Genomic DNA, 9,622 nt, shown 5'->3' with positions numbered 1-9,622 from the left:
AATTTGGTAATTAGAAATTTATAGTTACAAACCGAATGTTTGTGTCATTTCCATTTTGAGCCTTTGGGCTTGAGGTGTGAAATGATTGTCATGCTCTTGGAGTGGGTTTTGGGGCGTGATGGAGTGATATCAGAGAACTAGGTTATAATCTTGTTGGGAACTTAAATTGGTTTAGATTGGGTATAGATGAGTGACGCATTAGTTTAAGTTTCAGTTCATATAGTATAAATTATATTTCCTTCATTTATTCTAAATTGTTTAATTGGTTTCATAGTGACTAATTTAGCTATACCTAATGTTTTTAGGACAACATGCCACCAAGAAGACTAACATATTCCCAAAACAGACTAATAATGATGTACCTCATTCATTTGAAGGTTTGCCTCTCATGAATGCAAAAAGGCTTTATAGGTATCTTGAAACTTTGGCTGGTTTGGTTGAATTTTAGGTTAGAGTTGCTAAGACTCATGCTCTTGGACAATCCTCATTTTCTAAGGGTAGCTCATTTGATGACTTTAAGAAGTTGGATTTTTCCTACTTTTCTGGTACTTTAGACCCAATGGAAGCAAAAGCTTGGATTCTTAAGATAGAGAAATTCTTTTATGTTATAGATTGCTATGAGGAGCAAAAAGCCTCTTATGCAACATTTATGTTAGATAGAGAGGTATATCATTGGTGGCAGATGATCAAAGACCTATAGTTTGAAGACAATTTAAGGAGATATTCTACAAAAAATACTTCCCTAACAGTGTTAGATGACAAAAGGTGGGAGAGTTTGTTTGTTTGGAACAGGAGAATATGACAATGGCCCAGTATGAGGCCAAATTTACAGAGTTGTCACGTTTTGCTCCACAGTTGATTTCTACAGAGAAGAAAAATGCATTAAAGCTTTAAGATGGATTGAAGCCCTATTTAAAGAACAAAATATCTATTTTGAAACTTAGTGTCTACTCAAAGGTTGTAGATAGAGCCCTTATAGCAAAAAATGATAATAAGGAGTTTTAGTAGTACAAAGAGCAACAAAGGAAGAGGAGTAGAGTGATGGTGCCCATGATAACCAAGCACCAAAAAGGTTTGTTTAAACTGAAAGTCAGAATAAAGGGAAAATATTGCAAAATTTAGATGTGACTTGTTCTATTTGTGGTAAGAAACATTGGGGTAAACCTTGCTATAAAGAGTATAAAGCTTACCCTGGTTATGAGAAGCATGGACATATGATGTGGGATTGTCCAAAGAATAAGAAATTTATAATTGGGAAGCTTGATAAAGAGAATAAGGAGGATAAATAGAAACCTAGAGTCCAAGGGCGGATGTTTGCTATGACTCATCAAAATACTCAAACCACTTTTGATGCGGTGACAGGGTTTCCAAGTACCTTAGGGGGTAATAATGTTATTTGGGTGATTGTTGATCGATTGACAAAGTCTGGTCACTTTCTATCTATGAAAGTCAAGCACCAAAAAGGTTTGTTTCAACCGAAAGTCATAATAAAGGGAAAATATTGTAAAATTTAGATGTGGCTTGTTCTATTTGTGGTAAGAAACATTGGGGTAAGCCTTGCTATAAAGAGTATAAAGCTTGCCCTAGTTATGAGAATCCTGGACATATGATTGGGGATTGTCCAAAGAATAAGAAATTTATAATTGGGAAACTTGATGAAGAGAATATGGAGGGTAAACATAAACCTAGAGTCTAAGGGCGGATGTTTGCTATGACTCATCAAAATACTCAAACCACTTTTAATGCGGTGACAGGGTTGCCAAGTACCTTAGGGGGTAATAATGTTATTTAGGTGATTGTTGATCGATTGACAAAGTCTGCTCACTTTCTACCTATGAAAGTCAATTTCTCTATGGATCATCTAGCTTCTTTATATGTAAAGGAGATTGTAAGAATGCATGGTGTACTTGTTTCTATAGTATCTGATAGAGCTCCTCGTTTTCCTTCTAGATTTTGGCATAGTCTACAGAAAGCTTTGGGTATTAATTTGAATTTTAGTACTGTTTTCCATCCTTAGATTGATGGACAATCAAAAAGGGTAATTCAAGTTTTGGAAGATTTGTTGAGAGCATGTACGTTAGACCTAAAAGGTAATTAAGATTATTAGTTACCCTTAGTGGAGTTTGCCTATAATAATAGCTTTCTATCTAGCATTGGGATAACACCCTTTAAGGGGTTATATGGTAGGAAATGTTGATCTCCTGTTTGTTGGGATGATGTTGGAGAAATGAAACTTTTGGGGCTTGAACTTGTGCAATTGACTGTTGAAAAGATTGTCTTGATTAAAGAAAAATTGAAAGTAGCTAAGAGTAGACAGAAGAATTATGTTGACAATCGCAGGCGAGATTTGGAGTTTGAGGTAGGTTATCATGTTTTCTTAAAAGTTTCACCTATGAAGTCTATGATGAGTTTGGGAGAAAAGGAAAGCTCAATTCTCGATTCGTGGGTCCATTCGAAATATTAGAAAGAGTAGACACTTTGACATATAAAGTGGTCTTGCCCCCAAGTTTGTCTAAGATATTTCGATATATTTCGGGAGCCATTTTTCCTGATATATCGCATGGTCAACGCGAGTCAACGAAAGCCAAATGCGCTATAGTGAAGTCAATGTGCTACAGTGCACCTCCCAGTTTGCTTCCGAAGGGATTTGAACCCCAAACCAAAAGGTTTGGGGTTCACTCCACTTGTCATTTGGGCTAACTTGGCCTTTGATATATAATGTGTACTAAACTTATATATACTTAAACTCATTATATAAAGAAAATATTAAAAGAATATTTTAAATAGCAAATTAATTATAATTATTTTATAATTAAATACAAAATTTTCTTTTAATTAATTACCAAAAATATAAAAATTATATAATTTTCTTCATAATGTTTTTAATATTATTAATAATTAATTAAATATTAAAAAATTATATATATATCATAATTTATTTTATATTGTTTAATACAATTGAATTAAATGGATCGTATTTTAATATTAATATATATTTTAAAATTAGACATATTATAATCAAATATCATAATATTAAATGTAATTTAATAATAAATGCACACTTATAAAATTCATATTTTTATCGATGCATACGATATTATTATCAAATATGATCAATCATGTTATACATGTATCAAAATTTTCAATAAAATAACTTTAAAATGTCTATTATACTTATAATTATATTATTATGAGGTTTTCCTTATATTTTCATGAGTTTTTAACAATTTTAAATTTTCCGATATATCCGTAAAATCGAAGTACCGATATATCCGTGATTACTAATATTTTCATCCTTATTCATAATGTGTTTAATGTTTCGACTTTGAGAAAATATATTTTAATCCCTCTCATATTGTGGAGTTGGAGCCTATTCAGATTTTTGAGGACTTGACTTATGAAGAAGTACTCATTCAAATTGTGAATGTGATGGAAAAGGTACTACATCATGTTGTTGTCAAATTGGTAAAGGTCTAATGGAGCGATCACAATATTCGAGAAGCCACTTGGAAATTAAAGGATGAAATGAGAGAAAAACATACACATCTCAAGACCTAGGTATGTAAAGTTTAGAGGACTAAACTTTTGTTAGGGAGGGAGGATGTAACATCCCAAATTAATTCTAGGGGTAAAACAGTAAATTACAAAGAAACTAATTAATTAATTAAATTCATTAAAGGTAAAAGAGTTTTTTTTGCAATTAATAATCCTAGGTATAAATTGGATTTTCTCTTTATCTTCTCTATTCATAAAATCCTATTAACCAAAAATTAGAGAATTAGAGAACGTAAGTTCATATATATATATATATATATATATATATATATATATATATAGTTTTCAAGTAAGATTCGAACTTTAAATTAATATATTATATTTGTTAATTAGTTTTGAACACATTAGATATTTTTTAGAAAATTTCAATTTAGATTAAGGCTAGTTTATTTTATTTTTAAAATAAAAATAAAAATATTGGAAACTTAAGATTATGGGTTGATTTATTGTTAGAAATTGGAAAATTCTAAAAATTTAAGTTTTTAGAAAAAGAAAAAGAAAAATCGTGAAGTGTGTTATAATTTATATACACAAAGGATCAGCTACACTTTACCCTGGGGTGGCAATTTAGAGAAATAAAAACGATAAATAAATTAAAACAGGGTTTATGGATTTCTGGAAGTGTAAAATAATAATAATAATAGGTTTGTAGTTCTTGTGCACAATGATGGCTAAAAAATATAGGGTTTACGGGTTTCTTGAAGTGTAAAAGAAAGCAACAATTTGAGGTAAAGAAAGGAATACAAAAATAAATAAATAAAGTCGAGGAAGGCATTGGAATATCAAACCTTGGTTTTTTATATTGGTTTTTATAGGTTTTTGGTATGTGTGGAAGATAAGTGAGTAACGAGTTGGTTGGATATTAAATTTAATAACAAATAAAATAATAATATTTAGTTTTAAGTTAATAAATAAGATACTAGTAATAATAGTTATTTTTTTTTATATTATGTTAGATGAAAAGTAAATTTTTTAGATTTTTTTTTTCAAGATTTTTGAGAACTTCCTATGAGATAAAGGAAATTAATGTAAATTTTATAAAATAAAATATATATATATAATTGTTATCTTTGCTTTTAAGATGAATAAAATATATTTTTACATAAAAAATATATATAATATTTATTTTATTTATAACCAAACATATGGATATATTCTATTTTTATAAGCTAGAATAAATAAAATAAAAAATTTGATTATGATTTGTTTGGGCGAATAGACTAAAACTGCCCAACGAGAAACAAGGAACATAATCAATCCAAGATCCCGGGGATTTGCCTACAATAGTGGACTTGATTACTATCAAAAGTGCTTGTGCTATTAGATTCAATTTGCACCCTTGTTTCCATAGGAACCTCTTTTATTCAACGCAACTCACAAGCCCCTTGTCTTCACAAGCTTCTTTTCCAACAAAAGATGAGAAAAAAGTGACTTACTTCCGGATATGACGGCGTAAGTTATGCAAGTTCATTCTTCATGCTAGACATGAGAGCAAACAGTTTAAGTTTAAAGGCTTAGAAAGCGCATGGTATTCAGATTATGTGGTTTATGAATATAGCAACGGGAAATATAACTTAATTTCTAAGTGATAACTGATAAGTACCGGTCCACTAGACCAATTCCCATTCCCATACCAAAACTCAAACACAAGAAATTTTCCATTTGAAATTCTACACTGAAGCCCATCTATTAATATTGTTGAATCCAAACCACTTATCATGCATATTAAAAGAGGCAGCACCCATGGCCAAAAAGTAGATGAGTCTCATCATGGTTACTATAAAGAGATGCTGCAACATCATAAATGTGAGTCCATGCAAATCAGATGGGAAGTTAGGTAGATATTTAACAGCGAACTGGTTAGGCACAATTGGGAGACGTGAGTTCTGACAACATGCAATACCTGTGACGTCCAACAAATTAAGCACTTTTACCGTAGGATTAGTAGTTTGTTTGCCCAAAGGCCCTAGAATCATGTCCTCCATCCACAGACATAATCACAGGCAGACGGGCCCCACTAGTCCCTGAATGTATGTGTGCCCATTCAGATGGGTCATTCTCTTGAATAACATATACAAGATAGGTCTGACTCTGAACATCAGCATCTACAGAGTCGCTGTATACAGTCCAAGCCCTACAAATACACGAAATTAAGCAATCCAAAGTTTAAAGCTGACATGAAAAACCAATCTATAAAGGCTCCGGTGCCCACAGTAGCATCTTCAATTAAGGGCCTTTTGGAGATGCTTTGCCTGCTTTCAAAAAACACCATAATTGAGTCAAAACAATTAAAGTGTCATTCATCTACCAGTCTTTTTCTTTAACCACACAAGAAAAGTTCACCCCAACATCATTCTTTCATCATGCGCTCTCCTTGATGAGCAACATTATCCTTCAATCATGGAATATGGGTGAAGCTCCAAAAGCAAAAGATCCGCAAAAGCTTTTTCCTTGATAAAAAATGAAAAGAAAAGATTGCAAAACGGAGAATGAGGAGCATCCCGCTGCATCCGTATGGTAGTAGTAATACTAATATATACATAAAGCAAAATCCAGACCCATTACATATTATTTAAATACTAAAACCGTAAAACCACTGTTATACTCACTTCGCTGAAGTGATGCTTTGGACTGCAATTGACTGTCTTCTTCTATTTTATTCTTTGACATTTTGAATTATATCAAGGCTACAAAACCGCACCAAAACAAACTGCACCTTTAGCCTTTAGGCAGGGTAATCAAAGGGCAGAGGAGTGACGGTGGAGGAATCTAGTAGATCAGGATGCACGAAACCGAAATTGCGGAGGACTTGATTGTCTGCAAAATTCAAGGCTTTCTGCATACTGTTCCAACAAGACTCTCCGGCGTACATTTGGTTGTGCTTGCCACTGCAGGGCTGGCATCCGGTGAAGTGTGTAATGAAGGGTCTTCTCCAACTGTATCTTCCACTGCCAGCCTTCTTCAGATACGGCTCCCTCTGCTCAGCATAGCTCTCGCTCACCTTCTCGGCGTGTCTCCTCCTCAATGTGTTATCCCCTTTCTCTATCTCCAAGTACTTGCTGGTGATGTTGTCGAGCGTTCCCACTATTTCTTCCCAATACCCTTCGAAGTAGTACTGGCTCTCCAAGTAAATCTTCTCTGCCCATTTATCCTTCTCCTTCACAAGCAAGTAAACCAGACCCGATTGATCGTCTGACTCTGGGAACATCTTGTCTTTGAAAGTTGAAGTAAGGGTTTTGCCCCATTTGTCGTAGTCTGGGGCTTGGGGACCCATGCTGGCCCAGACCTCCATGAAGTCTAGGGACCACTGGCAGTTTCGAATGAGGAAGACGCCGGCGTTGAGGCCCGTCCAACTCTTTTTGTCGTAGATGAGATTGGGCCAGCCGTGGACGATGAGGTTGTGGTTTCTGTACCTCTCTAAGGGGAGCTTGAAGTCCATGTCGGTGAAGGCGGCGTCGGAGTCGACCCACCAGATCCACTCCGCCTCCGGGTGGGCCATCATCGCGGCTCGGACCACCGGTAATTTCGCCCAAAAAGTGAACATCTTTGGCTGCAGCAGCACGTTGTTGTAGAAGATGTCGTAGCCGTGGATTCGGCAGTAGTCGACCTTGTTCTTGAAGAATCTCAGAAGAAAATGGTCCCCAATCGGATTCTTGCAGGGTGTCGGTTGTGAGCCCGTCAGCATCAGAATCCGCTCTCCTGCACCGGCGGCAAAGGACGGATGAAGCTTCAGCCACTCTCTTCTCTTCTCGTCCCAGTTCTTGACCGGCGTCCCAATCTTATAACTCGTCTTCGGGTTGTCGTAGAAGGTGGGCTCAGGCGGGTCGTGGCGCAGGTTAACACCCTGCCCATCCACGGCGCAATCGGACGAATCGATCTCATCTGAAACACTCGTACTCAAGGGGTCACTAACCACCCTCTCAAAATTGGGGGAAGGGGTAGAAGCAGGGCTTGCCATAGACCAGATACCCCAAACCAACAAAAAGGCCACCAATGCTCCCCCAACAAACAGAACCCCCTCGGAAAAAATCGACGCCGCTTTGCCACGAACCAGTGATTTGGCCATTGGAGAAGTATGAAACTGTGAGTGCTCCGGCGATACCATCTTAAACCCTCGTTTATAGACGTGCTCTGTCGTCTGCTAGCTCTCTCTTTTCGCCATCTGTGAAGTCGCGTTTTTGTATCTTTCTTCACCGCTAAATATAGCAATTAGAAACTTAGCAACACTCCTTTCCTTCCTACTTTGGCTCTCACTCCCACTGTTTGCGTCGGTAGATACAAACCCTCGAAACGCTGCGTTGTAAATGAGGCCCCACTACGGCACCATGGGTATGGGTTTGCGGGTCCCACTTTTTTTGCAGGTGTGGAGATCTTGGAATGACACGTTGATCCTAACACGTGGAGGGTACCGACACTCTGCCCTCGGCCTCCGGTTCCGACTTTTACTTGGGTCTTTTGGAGCGTCGATTGACCCCATTCCGCTTGTTACGGTTAATTGTCAGCTTCAGTGGTAAGTGTTCTTTCTGGGGATTGAGGGGATCAACAACATACATCCGACACGCAGTAAGATTCTTGAAAGTATTTCAAGTGATGTGGATGTGGTGCAGGGGATCTGGACAAGTGTAACCGCACCGCTTGGTCAACCTCTAATTCGACAAAAGTATTTAGAAACAAGATCCCTTCTTGGCATTATCCAACTCTCTGCCAAGATTTTCCTACATCATGTTTAATTTTTAACTAATAAAAATTGGAAAACATTTTTCAAATATATATACAAAGACGGAGGCTTGTTTTCCAAGGAGAAGAAGCAAAGGGAGAATAAAAAATATTTTAAAAAATTAAAAGATGTTTTATTTCATTTTTATTGTAAAGATAACGATTAAATTGACATTATCTTACTATTTTTTTAATATTTATTTGTCTCCTGAATGACTAAAACAAAGGACTAGGAAGCAGATGTCACGGAGTGACTCTTCTATTGCAAGAATGACAATCAATACATTAATATTATCACATTTCCTCCATCAAAGGTATCCAATTTTTTTTTTAATATTTAATTTAATTTATTTAAAATAACAAGAGAATTTAGAAAAGAAAAAATCCAATTTAATTTTTGTTATATTGAGACATGGGTCCGGGTCCTTATTCCTTAATACTCTGTGGAACATAGAGTAAAACATGTCATAATGCAATAATTGGAAGGAAAGCTCTTAGCATGTTAAGACAAGTGGGCACTAAACTTGCTAGTATGAAATTAAGTTGGGTTTGTCTGTAGACATAACAATCATTGGAGCAAAGGAAGCTTATGTGTTATGGGACAAGATGGCATTTTTTTTTTTATAATATTTGTAGATTAATAATTTCATAATTTGGTAATGAAATGTTGGGTTTTGTTAATTTTGTAAAAAAATAAAATAAAATTATACAAATAATGCATTGATTTGAACAAAGAAAGGAATAATATATATAAATTTCAAAAACGAATATTATTTTCTAAATTAAGAGAATAAAATATTATTAGTATATAATTGCAGTTATAAATTCATAGAAATATTAAAGGGAATGGGTTTTTTTCATTATGCATTTTTTTTTATGATTTCTTTTTTATTATTTCCATTTTGTGTATTTTTTTTATTATTTTCTTTAGTTTGTTTGATTATTTTTATTATTTCATTATGTGTCTTCTTTTGATTCCTAATTTATTGTTTTATATATATTTTTTTTATTATTTCCATTAATATACTTGATTATTTTACTTCGATCATTTCCATTCTGGAACTTTATCTTGAAACATGGTGAAAACATTTTTCATCATATCATACTATTAATTATTTTTAGCATTATTTAATGGTGAGTGATTACTTATATCCGTGAAGAGTTAATATGAACCGGCTAAAAAAATGATAAAATACTGTAGTAAGCATAGTAATTGAAAAAAATATATATACCTTAGCCACAAGCAAATCATCAAACTTTGTCTTAATTTGAAATCGATTTTTATTGCAATATATTTTTAAAGTCTCTTGAATATTCTTTAAAAGGTCCTAATTTTTTCTTTGTAATCATT

General features: G+C 34.5%; 1 protein-coding gene across 1 annotated transcript; it reads right to left on the bottom strand.

The window, feature by feature from the left end:
* Nucleotides 1-5,463: 5,463 nt before the first annotated feature.
* LOC117918475 (galactomannan galactosyltransferase 1) lies at nucleotides 5,464-7,802 on the bottom strand. Its single transcript, XM_034835167.1, has one exon. The coding sequence runs from the start codon at nucleotides 7,658-7,660 to the stop codon at nucleotides 6,281-6,283; it is 1,380 nt and encodes a 459-aa protein (XP_034691058.1). The 5' UTR covers nucleotides 7,661-7,802; the 3' UTR covers nucleotides 5,464-6,280.
* Between the last annotated feature and the right edge of the window lie 1,820 nt (nucleotides 7,803-9,622).

Source organism: Vitis riparia, chromosome 7 (genome assembly GCF_004353265.1).
Source record: "Vitis riparia cultivar Riparia Gloire de Montpellier isolate 1030 chromosome 7, EGFV_Vit.rip_1.0, whole genome shotgun sequence".
Lineage (NCBI taxonomy): Eukaryota > Viridiplantae > Streptophyta > Magnoliopsida > Vitales > Vitaceae > Vitis > Vitis riparia.
Note: the sequence above shows the minus strand (reverse complement) of the source record. Positions and strands in the feature narration are given on the sequence as shown.

Excerpts from the sequence above, each read along its gene's own strand:
- LOC117918475 (XM_034835167.1), bottom strand. The coding sequence starts at position 7,660 with ATGGTATCGCCGGAGCACTCACAGTTTCATACTTCTCCAATGGCCAAA.